The sequence below is a fragment of the Parasteatoda tepidariorum genome, chromosome 8, assembly GCF_043381705.1.
Source record: "Parasteatoda tepidariorum isolate YZ-2023 chromosome 8, CAS_Ptep_4.0, whole genome shotgun sequence".
NCBI lineage: Eukaryota > Metazoa > Arthropoda > Arachnida > Araneae > Theridiidae > Parasteatoda > Parasteatoda tepidariorum.
Genome location: NC_092211.1, coordinates 72044937 through 72059401, shown reverse-complemented (window position 1 = coordinate 72059401; position 14465 = coordinate 72044937). Strand labels below are relative to the sequence as shown.

Sequence of the window (14465 nt, the reverse complement as noted above, 5' to 3'; positions counted from 1 at the left end):
CATTTGTGTTTAAATTGTAGTCATTGCATTACTATAGTGATAAGATTATTAACTTAATTTTCTTACTTAAACATTACAAATAATGACAGATGGTAATACAGAGCGAAATATCTGTTTTATGTTTATAACTAAGAAATTCTAATAACTCTAAAAATAATGTCCATAAAAGCAAAAAAAAAATTATTTTTTTTAAAAATTGGGAAACTTTGAATTTTGAAGAACAAAAATTGTATTTAAAGACACAATTTAGATTATCACTTCAAAGAGAATACAGCTTAATTAATCTATTCCTTTTAAATAGGATTAAAAAAACTTAATTTGAAAGAAATGCCTGATAGTAAATTGTTTAGTATTTGCATTTTTCTACAAAGCAACTTAGCAATATTAACCTTTCCTTAAAAACACAGATTAATGATACAATAAAATAAGCTTTTAAAAAGTTAATAAAATTTGAAATTTATACATGACTAACTTTTTCAAACCCTGTTTTTAAGAAAATTTAATTCTCATTAAAAACTCAATATCTACCCTTATGCAATCAAACTTATATAGAACTATACAGGTGAAAATTAAACTAACATATCTAAAAACATCTGATAAAAACAAAATCACATAAATATTTGAATATAATACAAAGTAGTTGTGGACAAACAGAAACAGTGATATCACATAATGCACAAAAGAAATCAGCAATAATATATAAAATTTGGGTACTATTCACAAAACAGTCAGCAGGTTTCATCAGAGTGAGAAAATTATCAAAGCATTCGACCATACCAAATAAATTTTGTTCAGGTACAATACATGATTTTTAATTTAATACTGATTTATTTAAATAAAGCTCATCAAAACCTACAGCAGCAAGTGTTCATAGATTTTGAATTAATTGTTTGGTGTTTCTTTTTACATTATCTGTGTACATTACAAAAACAAATAGTAAAACTAACTTTTGAAATGAAGATAAAATTCAGTTGATTATAAATAAACATAAAAATAACTCTTAAATTTAGAAATATGTAATTCAAGTGAGTATACAAAATTGTCTTTGTCAAAATAAAATCTAAAATAGTAGCTTATGGTGGGTTTCAATACATATCTCAACAATTTTTAATATTTAAAAATATTAGGAATTTAATAATGTAAAAATTACATAAAATTATTTTTAAAGTCAATTATATAATTATAACTGATAATCAGTAGAACTCCGATTGTAGGAGTTCTGATCATAGGACACTTTGGATATCTGACAATCTATCCGTTCTAGAGCTATACATACTATAGTGTTCCCACTCAATTTTCAAACTAAAATGCAAAGATTTTTTTCTTAACTTTTCCAGCAAAAGTTGCAATTTTAAAGAATTAAAATTTAAAAAAAAGAAAGAATAAAAATTGAGATGAACTAGAAAACGAACCATTTCTTTTAGCTTAGAATTAAAGAGCATTATTCAAACATTTCTGACTCAATCGAAAATAGCTTGAAAATAAAATAAAATCCAAATTCAATTGACTAGAAATTTCAAAAATAATCTTTAAGCGAACCAACTCGACTCACAATTAGTTTAAAAGAAAGATTTTTTTTTTCCTTTTCGAATTTAAATATTGCAATTTCTAGTTCCTTTTTACTCAAATTTCTCGACTCAATAAGTAGCAGTTGTTAACTATTTCAAGAAGTAAATAGCATGTTTGAACAAAATTAGCAAGGATCTTGCAAACATTTGATTTAAAAAAATAAATAAAATAAGGATGAATTATGAACAGTTCCAAAATTTCTCATGATTAAACTTTTGCTCTGAATTAAATTTTATTTCTCAAGAATTTTTACAATTTTTTAAGGGTTTCAAATGATTTAATTACTTCTAGATGACTTATTAAATTAAACTCTTATTTGGTTTATTAATAAGATTAAAAGGGGAAAAAATAGATTTTAAAAAAATAAATAGTCATTCATAATTTTATTTTGTAGATTAATATTAAAAATTGATTTAAAAAGGTTGCCCAACTGTCTGATGATCGAAATTATTTGATTAACCTCAGATTTTGGGGAATACGAATAATCACGGTTCTAATGAACTTATTATTTTCTGTTCATAACGTTTTGCATACAATAAAAAATTTTAATATATTATATCACACAAATTTTTGTAATTATATCAACATGTGCCAGATCTACTAACTTAAAACTATTGGTAAGTTACGCAATGAAGAGTACTTGATTGCAAACGATTAAAAGTTTTGTATCTAAAGAAACAATTTATTACATGGTCATTTACAGTAAAGTTAATAACTAATTTCACAGATAAAAAATTAACTAAAATTCAAATCTTAAAATACATGGGTAAAATAATACCCATAACTAATCAACTAGTATGCTCACTTGAAATCAATTATAGAATTAAAACAATCTCAAAATTTCATAATATTATTAATCGTATAATATCATTAATAATTGCACATTTTAGGATGCCAAAAAGAAACTGTAATAGTTATCATATTAATAGAAAATGATACATCAAAATAAGATTAAGTGTTAGCTAGAAATATATTTAAAGCAAACTGATGAAATATATTCTATACTTATAACTAATAAAGTTAATAAGCTAAAGTCCCTCTCTATAGCGAATCTCAAAACGTCTGACGAGTTTTAATAGCTCAAGATTAACAGTATGGGGATCCTAAAATACAATGATATTCATGCGATAGTATGTTAAAATCACACAATTAAAAAGTACCCTCCAAAATTTATTAAATTTGTAAAATAGCCCGATTCTATATCTGTACATATGTTATATTACAGCTTTCAGTAACATAACTTATCCATTTTGACTTTGCAAACATGCACAAATGAGCATTTTATAAAGATTTCCAGTTTGTTTTCACAAAAAATGTACAAAGTATTTTATCTATTGACATAATTTTTTTTTTTTATAAAATCATTCAAATGACTACTTGATAATTAATTATAATGAACCACTTGGCACCCATAAGGCTTTGCTTTGCTCTTCTTCAACACAAGCTTTTACCTGAGTGCACATATAAGCCAGATTTGAACCAGGAATTACACCTAAAAGTTATGAAATAAATTTTTATAGCAAAAATAATAATGCAGCAAATACATAATATTGAATGAATTATTAGGCATTAAACAATTAATCACAATCAAAACAAATTAATTATTACTGGGTGCGTAGCCAAATCTTTCAACAAAAAGCAAGCACCTTTCAAGTACCTAAGTTTCTTTTACAAGACAAGTACTTTTTTTAGTGCTTAAAAAAGCACTAAAAATATTTTTAAGCACTACATACAATAAAAAAATGCCAAATAATTTTCAAAGAATTACATGATCATGATAAAATAACTAGTTTCTGACAAAGAACAATTTTCTTAATTATATTATCCATCATAAAAAGATTGAGAGATTTTTAGGTTCGATTTCAGAGGGAGGGGAAATGAGGCCTGAAATTGAGAATATCCTGCAAAATGCAGCAGAGTTGCACATGAGAGTGCAAGAATCTCACCCAACCCAGCTCAGTATACGCACGTGCGGACCGGCAAGTATTTCGTCAAACTTGTAAAATGGTTGATGCCTTCATAAGCTATGGACTGACGGTATGCCAAAATGCATTGTGTTTGAATGGATTGTGAAAAGGCTGAATAGAACAATGCGAAAACTACACTGTTGCATAATATGTGGCGAAAATTGACATGGTAAAGAAGAAAAAAAAATCACAATTTCAAAAAGGGGTAATTAATTTTTAAAAATACCCAATAGAAGAAGCACCTTGAAGGGCTTTTAAAAAACAAAAATAAGCACTTTTTAAAATCCCCAATAGATATGCTCCAAAAGATTGATCACTGTAATGACCCTTTATTACCATCAAAATTAGCAAAATTGTTCAGATAAGGGTTGGCATGGTTTAAATCACTTGATTTATTTTTTAAAAAAATCAATGATTTAAATTAACTGTGATTTTTTTAAAGAAAATCATTGATGAAAAACCCAACTGATTTTTTTTTAAATATATCATTAAGTTGAAAATACTTTTATAAATATATTTTTTATTATGTGATTCTTTTAAAAGCCTGATTTCACTGATAAGGAAGGTTATATCCAAAGAAATAATAAAAGGGTAATTTATTATATTTCAAAATAGATTTAATAAATAAATAAAATTAAAAGACTAAAAGTGAACAAAATAATGTTAATCTGTTAAATTATGATTTATCTATCAGCTGCATATAAAGTAATCTGCAAATAATAGACATATTTCAATTATACCCATTTAGTTTTATGTTAATTTGAATGCTTTAAGAGCTTTTAAAACATTAAATTGCAGTTAGTGTTTACCAATATTGAAAAAAGGATTGTTCTGCTCAGAGAAACTTGCAATAGATTTTTTCTTTAATGTTTTCAGATCTAAACTAATTTAATCTTCATTGGATATCTAACTGGCAAAGTGCTTCCCAGTCTTTTTAAAATTTTTGGATATTTAGCTTTAACAAAAATAACAATAATTTTATTTATTCAGAGATTAGTTTGTAATAATTAAATAATAATTTTTCAAACATTATTTAGAAATACAAATTATTTAGATGTATTAATGTTTTTAAATAATATTAAATACTTTGAGCACATTTTATTTGACTAGTTAATAATAAAAAATACGAAAAAAAAACATGAATTTTGTCAACCCTGAATTGAATTACAGTCGGACCTCTATTTAAGGAAGTCGCTAAATCACAATAATAAGTTCGTTATATGGAAAATTCATTTAATAGAAAATCACCCTTTAAAATACTTAAACATAAAACAGGTTTTAAATTCATAAATCCTAGACATAATTAAAACAGCAATTGATACACCTTTATCTTGTAAACTAGTACAGTACAGGACCCGTTATCCAGAAAACCGGAGCGAAAATCAATAAATTATCCCACAATTTTTAAAACAATTTTTTTTTCCTCATAAAATTTTAGGATTTTTCTTTTTTTTTTTGAAAGATGTTTACCTTACCATCATTTTGGAAATAATCATTAGTGTATTACTTAATCGTTTTTTCTTCTTTTTACAGGGATGAGAGTAGTCAGAGTAAAAAAGAGGAAATCCAAGAATATATATATATATATATAAATCACACTTTTTTTGTCAATTTTTTGTTTAAACTTGTAATCTATGTGATTATAAATCCCGATATGAGGCTTTTAAATCACGTGAATATGAAACTCTACATGGAACTTAAAAAATGCGAAAATACAAATCATGATGCGTAATTTTTAGATCAAGATGCATAATTTTAAAATCGCGCGATATTACAACCGCAAAAACGAATCACGACATTGGATTTTAAGCTCGCGTAGGCTACATATAGGGTTTTAAAAGCTCGTAAATACAAATCGCGATATTAGTTTTTTAAATCTCGTAAATAAGAATCGCAATGTACAATATTTAAATGGCCTGAATAAGAATCGCAACGTTAAACTTTTAAATCAGGTAAATACGAAAATCGATGTTTGATAATAAAATCACGATTTTAAAAATGCAAAAATACAAAACACGATATTAAATTTTTAAATCTCGTAAATACGAGTCATAATGTACGATATTTAAAAAGCGTAAATAAGAATTGCAATGCGCAACTTTTAAATCAGGTAAATACGAAAATCGATGATTGATATTAAAATCAAGATATTTGCAGTCTGGACTTGGGATTTCTAAAAGGCTTGTTTGAATTGTTTTTTGTTTACACAATAAATAAAAATTTACAAGATTAATTGAATGAGCAAATAAATATTTTCACCACAAATCCACCTCTATTCTTTTTGCTTTTTTTTGTTTGCTATCTCTTTAGAATACAAGAAGTAGCGACGTCTAAATTACGAAAATACGAGCTATCCCGCCGACAGATAAAAAATACGGAAAATCTTATTTTCTGTGCGTGAAATTGGAGAAAATAGCTAATATAAGTAAACATGCGGAAGGATTAGCAGCTAGGACGTAGTTTGAATTTTCTGTTTTTCTTTGAAAATCGTAAATAAATATAATAATTTGACTTCAACGACTGAATTTTTTTTAAAAAAAAAAACGGGATATTTATAAATAAATAAATAAAAAAAAAAAAACTTTTAGAGAATCTGAGTTTTTGATAAAAAGGCTGAAATTCGAGAGACAAAAGCGAAAAAAATCTCATCCCTGTATAAAGGTCAACCAGTTTTATCCCAAGGAAATGATTTTTAGAGAAACTTCAGAGGGAGGAATGAGGACTTCAATAATTTCGCTCCGCGGAAAATTAAATTCCTCATAAAATATTTTAACTTGTGCAAAAAAAATTTCAGCGGAAATTAGCGGGAAAAATGGAAAAATCTGAGAAAAAGCGGAAATCCGCGAATCCCCGGAAGAATCTCATCCCTGTTTTTAAGATTATTTCCCAATATTTTTATTTTTTTTAGTTGGGTTTAACAACAAAAAAAAACGGCTTCTTGTAGCGATTCAGAAAACCGTAAAAATCAGTTATCCCGAATAGCGATGGTCCCGATCGTACCGGATAATCGGTTTCTTACTGCATCTACTTTTTATTATAAAGGAAATTTGCATGTAAAGCAACAGTAGAGCAAAACATTATCCAGCGTTACACTACATACTTTATTGATTTAGAACTAACAAAAAGCTGAATTTATGTATAAAATTATAGCTGCATTTTTTATAAAAGTTATTTTAAACATATATTACCTCATGCGTTATTAAGTTTAAATGCCACTGATAAAATCCGTTAATTTTACCAGAGGTTTTCATTTGAAATGCAAACAAAAAGGGAAAGGGATTTTACTGCTTTCTCTATAAGTGGCTTTGAAAATCAATTTCTTACATAAAATGCGGTAACAAGTTTGAAATGTTCTGAAATATTTTGGAAAATGGGGGAAGTGGATCTCAAAGAAAAGTTCGTTAAATAGAAAATTCACTTCGCTATTTGAAAGTTGATTTACGAAGAAAGTTCCAAAAATGTTCTTGGTACCTCGAAAAAAAAATCCCAAAATAAAGGAATTCACAAAATGGAAGTTTGTTAAATAGAAGTCCGAATGTATTTCCAATTGAATTAACAACCCAGTACTTAAAGAATAAAATAAAAAAAGTAAAATAAAACATGAAGTAATTTTATCTGTTTTTATTTTAAATTCATTATTTCTTAGAATAAACATTAAGAAAAATATAAAAATAGAAAACTCAAGAAATGAATGATTTTACCATTTATCAGTTGCTTGTATTCACTCTCAATTTTTAGTGCATGTTCAAACATCTCTTTAGCTGCTTTTGTCGTAACCTTTTCAGTTAAATATCTTGAATCTTTAGCTTCTCTAAAGTGATCATAAAACAAAATATTTCAACATAATCATTTAAAGATTTAAACAATAGACATTAAAATGAGAAGAAATATTTACTAACCTGATTTGCTTAGTAGATTTGTATTTTAAAAAAATGACTATTGGATAAATCATGCTCTGGTTTAAACGCTCTACAGCTGAAAGACTACAATCCAAGAGGGCATGACATTTCTAAAATAAGAAGTCATTAAAGGAATTATTTTTTCTCAATGAATTAGTTAAAATACTTTCATGCACTTTGATGAAACTAAAAAATCTTGTATATGTATAAGCAATCCAAAATATTATTTGAACCTCAGAATTATTTTAAAAAATTAAAATTCATAAACATTAAATATCTTAAAATGACTAAATTTCATGAGATTATAGGAACTGTAGTCTTGTTTTGTTCCTTTAGTGAAGATACAAAATTTTTATCAAGATTTTAAAATAAAACGAATTTTCAGTCAGTGATTTTTGTTATTTTCTTTAAAGTTTTATAACATATTAATATATAAAAATATACAGTGAAACCTCTCAGGGGGTGACCACTCCTTGCTCCACAGTAAAATGGTCATTCTTAAGGGTAATCTCCATTGACCAGCAAAAGTTATCAAAGGTACATAATTTTTCGCAAAAGGTTTTAATTTTAGTCAAAGTCATTTACTTGGTGCGGAAATGCTTCTTGTGTTGGAGTCATGAAAACAATATAATTAATAAAATTCAGTTTTAATAAAATAAAATTAAGTGAACCTATTGATATATTACCTATTAATATAATATATGATGATATAATTTTGTGAAAATAAATTTATCAATTATGAATGTTGAGCCGTGGTAGCTTTCACCTCATTGAGAGGTAAAGGCAGTGGACTAAAATATCCTCAGTAGTAGATGAATCATGGATAAGAGTCCCCTTGATGCCAGGCTAACCCTGGGTGCTTTTCCTAGCCATGTAACACAAATGTGGGCTAGTTCCATCAACAACAAAAAAAATACTTCACTAAGGCAAATTTCTCTAAATGCTTGATCCAGGAGTTCCCTTGTCTTCTGGATTGGGTTCAAAATTACACGGCTACGGAGATGAACACATCAACTCAAAATTTTGATCGGCTGTTCAATGACGGTTATAATATAAAATTATGAATGATAGAGAACCATTTTCATAAAATAAATAATTATGTTTTCTTTTAAGCTTGCATTTAATTCTATATCAAAAATTAGTTAGCTTTGAAAGATGAAAAACGGTTTGCTTCCTTGAAATGCTTAGTTCTTTTTTAAATATGTTTTTTTCTAATTTAATAATTTTCTAACTCCAAAAATAAATCCTCAATAGCATCGTCATCACTGCCTGCAACGTGAAGCTGTGGTTCTCTTTCAGAGATCGTATAAAAGAGCTCTCAAACTGAAAGTCTCACACAAATGTTTTGAATATATATTTTAGTTCTGTTAATATTTTTTGTTTTGATATTTCCTTATTTGACTTTTCCTGCATTTGGTGCAAAGGTTCATTTGCTCGCTGGGAGAGGTTTTAATGGTCTCTCCTAAAGATTTTCTTCAACACTAAGTCTATGGAAAAATTTGTGTTCCTTTCAAAAGTGGCTATAAATAGAGGAGGTTGCTACATAAAGACGGGCTTCCGTAGAGGTTTCACTGCATATGTATATACATATATATACATATAGACCTAAAATCTGCACCACAAAAATAAATAAAAGACATATACTCTTCTGAATTTTGTTTTGCATGCATCAAATCAAAATTGGTGAGCTGGGATAAAACAGACTTCTATTTAAAACATAGTGATTTACTTATTTTCAGGGAAAAGAAGTAATATTTTCATACTTTATCACAGAGTTGTTTTATAGCTGCCACAGTTGTACACTCAAAATGGTTGCCTCGTCTCCTGAAATCCACAAATTTGAGTTCTTGAAGTCCTCTTTCCATCATAGACAGAGAGCCCTTCATTTTCTCTGGAATGCAGCGTTGGAAAACATGAGGAAAATCTTGCTCAAGCTGATCGACAACAGCTTCCATCAAAGGCCCCACAATAATAACTGGACGTAATGACAAATCTAAATTAAATGAAAAAGCAAGTTAATGAGTCAGTTGAACTCATACACAGTCATAATTCATACAAGACTTTGATAACTTAATTTAGCCATGCAAAATAAGATAGAAACTTGTTCTTTGAAAAAAATAAAACCACAGTAGTATTAAAAAAAGAGATATCGGATTTTGTTACCATAACTAATGTTCTTTGCAAAATAATAATTTGCTTCACATAAAAATTAACTCTTTTTAATTTTGGGGGAAAAAAATATACTATTATTTTCTCTTTGGTATTGAAAATGAGTATATTACAGGGTGTGTAGCCAGATTTTTTAACAAAATATAAGTACCTTTTAAGTACTTTTTAAGCATTCAAAAAATACTTTTAATCACTTTCCAAAAAAAAATTCATAATTAGGATCTGTGTAGTAAAAAAAAAATTCTTTTTCTATCATTTAAAGTTCTTAATTTACATAATCATGATAGAGTAACTAGTTTCTCATAAATATTGCAGATAAAATTGTGAAAATCATGCATTTTCTGTAATTTAGAAAGACAATCGACATGGCAAAGAAAAAATCTCTTTTTTAAAAAGACAGTAAATTAAGCACTTTTTAGAAACCCCGAATAAAAAAAGCACGATTAAGGGCTTTTAGAAAACGTAAATCAAAAATAGGCACCTTTAAGCACTTTTTAAAAACAGTACGCAGTATTATATTAATTATTGCATTGTTATATTAATTTTACATTATCACTTCACTTGAATTTAAAAATGTTGTTCTATCATGTGGCTATCACTTCTACTGAAAGAAAATTTATTATGAAGTACATGTTCGCTTGAATTTTAGGATTTATTGACTATTAATGAAGTAGATTAATGGAATAATGAATGTCTAAAATCAAAAGATTATGATTATCTGCAGCAGATTTGTACTTAATTGCTTCAAATAATCAATATTCTACTGCAGCTTCTTTTTGATCACAAACTATTGAACCATAATAAGCCAAAAGAAAATTAGGTGATACATATTTTATGAAATTGCAACTCATCCCATGGAACTAAGTGAAGGATAGTTAGCATTTATATTTAATAAGAATCTAAAATAGCCCTTTTGGAAAACTGGTGATTTTTTTCTTAACTGATTTAAGTTCAAAAACTAGAGTTATAAATTACAGAATGAGCTGTATATTATCATTAAATTTTTCAATGACAAATGCTTTTGCCGATGTAATATAAAAGATATTTGAGAAAATCAAATACATGCAACAAAAAAAAAGAAGTGTAACTTTTTGTTTTCATAAAAAAATAAAATCTATAAACAGGGTGTGTAGCCAAATCTTTCAACAAAAAATAAGCACCTTTTAAGTACTTTTTAAACGCTCCAAAAATATTTTTAAGCACTATATACATTAACAAAATTCAAAATAATTTTCAAAGACTTTACATGATCATGATAAAACAACTAGTTTCTGACAAAGACCTCTTTTCTTGATCATATTAGCCATTATAAAATGATCAGGATTTTTCAGTTCAATAACAGAGGGTGGAAANAACTGGGCCTGAAATTGAGAATATCTTGCAAAATGCAACAGAGTTGCACATGAGAGTGCAATAATCTTATCGAACCCAGCTCAGTAGACGCACATACGGATTCAAAAGTATTTCATTAAACCTGTAAAATGATTTGCGTTTTCAGAAACTATGGACCGACGGTACGCCGAAATGAATTGTAGTTTAATGAATTGTGAAAACGCTGAATAAAACAATGTGAAAAGCATGCTTTTGCATAATACGTGGCGAAAATCGACATGGTAAAGAAAGAAAGTATAATTTTCCGAAAGGAAAAATGAAGTACTTTTTAAAAACACCCAAAGACAAAAGCACCTTTAAGGGCTTTTAAATAACGAAAATAAGCACCTTTATGCACTTTTTAAATACGCTGCGCACCATGTATAAATATTTTTTTTAAAAAGCTGAAAATGAATGAGTAAATCACAAAACTTACAGTGTTGTTTTTCCACCCTTTGGTAAGTTAGTGGTACTAATTCTTCCCCTAAGATACCAGAGTCACTGCAACTGTTGATAGATACATCAGAGAAAGAGGCAAGTTCTTTGCTATCCCTTGAATTGCTACGATGGTGACGTTTCCTTCGAAAGAAACTTCGTCTAGCAGCAGTTGAACCTCTTCTTCCACCATCAGTACCATCCAAGTCACCTAAACTTCTTTTCATCATTAATTCTTCCTCTGCCCTATAAATATGGAAAATAATTTTATTTTTTCTAAAAACCATAATCCCCACTTAAAAATTTGTCATTTAAAAGTCCCTTAACACGTTGACTGCCGCGTCACCCATATTCGGATGACAGCAATTTCTGATTGGGTAGTGTCACCGGTACCGGGGTGACGCTTACTTGACAACTTGCGAAGGATATTCATATGTATTTAAAAGGATATTTCCCAGGAAGTAACAAAGCTATTGAAATGTTATAAAATAATACAAAAATGACTTAAGAAAATTATTATGAGCCTCGTAGAAGCTTTCTTGTTCACTGCTACTCGACTTACTAAGAAAAAAGTTTTCCATTTTTCTTTTCGAAATTTCAACGAATTAAGGTAAAGATTTTAAGTTATACTCCTCTTCACTTGGCAAAGATTCAAACTGAATGTGTCAAGATGAGAAACAGATGTGAAGCAACGGACACAAATAACCAGACATAATACCATGGAAACAAACGGAGAGGGATATTATTATCGTAACCACCAAAATCGCATTGTTAAAATATAGGTGGGAGTACTTAGAATAAGCTTCGTACAGCAGTACTCGTGGCCTGAAGGAGATTTCACTGTAAATGCAAGTGGCAGTCAACATGTTAATGGTAAAACATTTTTAACAGGTAAGCTAAAACTATTTTTTTAAATCATAATTGTGTATTATAATATTGATATACTTGTTTATGTTGCTATAAAATATTATACATAAATTGATAAAATATTATAAATAATTCAACTTAACTTAAATACTAAACATTAACAAAGAAAATAAATGCTAAAACTAATTTACCTAAATTATTTATGCATAACCAATGCCTCAATACCTTTAATTGATGTACCCAAAAGTTTATGATCAGATAAAATATTTAAGTACTTTAAGTTAATTCAGTGCAGAACCTCTTATCCGGAAATCAGAAAACCGTAAAACCAGATAATCGGAATGAAATTCAGAACCGGAATTTAATTTTCTTCCATTAAAAAAAAATTTTTTCCCTGCAAGATTTTGAGCCCATTTTGTTATTTAGAGTGTACGGCATATCGAGTTGAGGAAAGAACTGATTTAGAGGACACATCAAAAGTCGTTTGTAGACGAATCTCACATAAGCACAAATAGCTTATATATGTTATTAATGTTAATAATAACATTAATAACATATATAAGCCTGTATATAGTTTTCATTTCATAATTTCTTTCCTTATTTAAACTTAAGTGTATTATTATTTATTATTTCTAAAACTATTTCAAAAAAATTTTTTAGTTTCGTTTAATAAACATTAAAAAAAAAACGGCATTTTGTAGCGATTCAGAAAAACGGAAAATTCAGTTATTCGGAATCGCAATGGTCCCGATCGTTCCGGATGATCGGTTCTCTACTGTACTTTTATGCAGTTTATATTATTATTTAGAATTAATTTTACTATTTGTTCTTGAAATGTTTTTGAATATAATAAATTTTTTGATAAGTTCTAAATTCTTTAAATAATTGTAAAACTGTATTAGAAGTTCCGTTTATGAAAGTTTAAATCTAAAAAGTTCATTTCAAAAGCAAAGCTATGAAAAAAAGTTAAGAAAAAAAACTGTAATGAAAACAACAAAGTAACTTCATGATCGTGAACAAATAAATACATGAAAAATAATGAAAATATCAATCAGTTTCAAATAGGTTATTTCAGCTTAAAATAAGTAACAAATAATTTGGAGGTTCTTCTAACAATTATCTTACTTATATTTGCTAGGTATGAAACCACATTTTATTTTTTCTCCCTCCTCATCCACAAGCCAAGCTTGCCACAGGCCAGGTACACCATTGTACATTGTATTATCAACGTACAGGATATCATCTTTTTGGAATGCCAATGATCCATTAATGCTTAATCGGTCAAACGTTGACCTGATGTAAAATGAGTCTCCAGGCTGATCTTGGATTTCTTGATATCCTAAATATAAAAAATTTTAAATGATTAAATAACAGAAATAAAAAAATTTAAAGAAACATGAACAAAATAATTCACTTTTTCTTTAAACTAAAATTTTTCAATTTTTTTAAAAAATATTAATATTTTACATATTTTTTTAAAAAAAAACTATTCAATTTACACATATTATTTGAAAACATTGTATTTTTATTGTCTTTATTAAACTTCTTAACCTCATTAAACTTATTATTGTCTTTATTAAACTTCTTACAAGAACAACCTTTTATTTTTAAAAATTAATTTAACTTTCTTTCCCAATTAAAGCTTTTGCCGTTTTTAAAAATATAACAGCCATAAAATAAGGTACTATCTTGCTATAACAAAAATTCCTTCAATCTAAAAATAAGCTAGCATGTAAACAGCAGTGAACCTGTTTCAAAAAGGTAAGCATCAAGGAAATGACAATAAGGTGCAAGACAGAAAGTGCACAAAACCTAAATACATTAATCAGTTTGTTTTGTTGAACTGCTTTTAAGATTCATTAATCACATTTTAAATCTTAATTTTACCTTTTATTGTCATTGCCATTCAAAACAACTAAATTCAGACATCTCTTTAAAGTAAATTATCTTCATAACCATACTAACCACAACCATACGAGTATAGAAAAACTTGTCTGTTAACATCAATTTTTTTCATTTTTGGCAATAGAAAAAATCTTGAAATAGTCATGAACTCATTTTTAAAAATTTATGCTAAGGTACAATACATTTTAACAAATTTCCAAAAAATAGATTAAGCCAATCTTCAAATCAAAAGCGAAAAAATTAAGATGGAAAAAAAATATTAGCTTGTAAAGTCATATAAAAA

General features: G+C 27.5%; 1 protein-coding gene across 1 annotated transcript in view; it reads right to left on the bottom strand.

The window, feature by feature from the left end:
• Window positions 1-1429: 1429 nt before the first annotated feature.
• LOC107448779 (Discs large 5) overlaps window positions 1430-14465 on the bottom strand; it is a 47192-nt gene continuing 34156 nt past the window's right edge. The window contains exons 21-26 of the mRNA XM_043040969.2: window positions 13403-13616; window positions 11412-11656; window positions 9199-9428; window positions 7436-7545; window positions 7238-7347; window positions 1430-3061 (exon numbers count right to left, since the gene is read on the bottom strand). Of these exons, the coding sequence (XP_042896903.1) occupies window positions 2958-3061; window positions 7238-7347; window positions 7436-7545; window positions 9199-9428; window positions 11412-11656; window positions 13403-13616 (1013 nt within the window). The 3' untranslated portion in view covers window positions 1430-2957. The remainder of the gene's footprint in view (window positions 3062-7237; window positions 7348-7435; window positions 7546-9198; window positions 9429-11411; window positions 11657-13402; window positions 13617-14465) is intronic.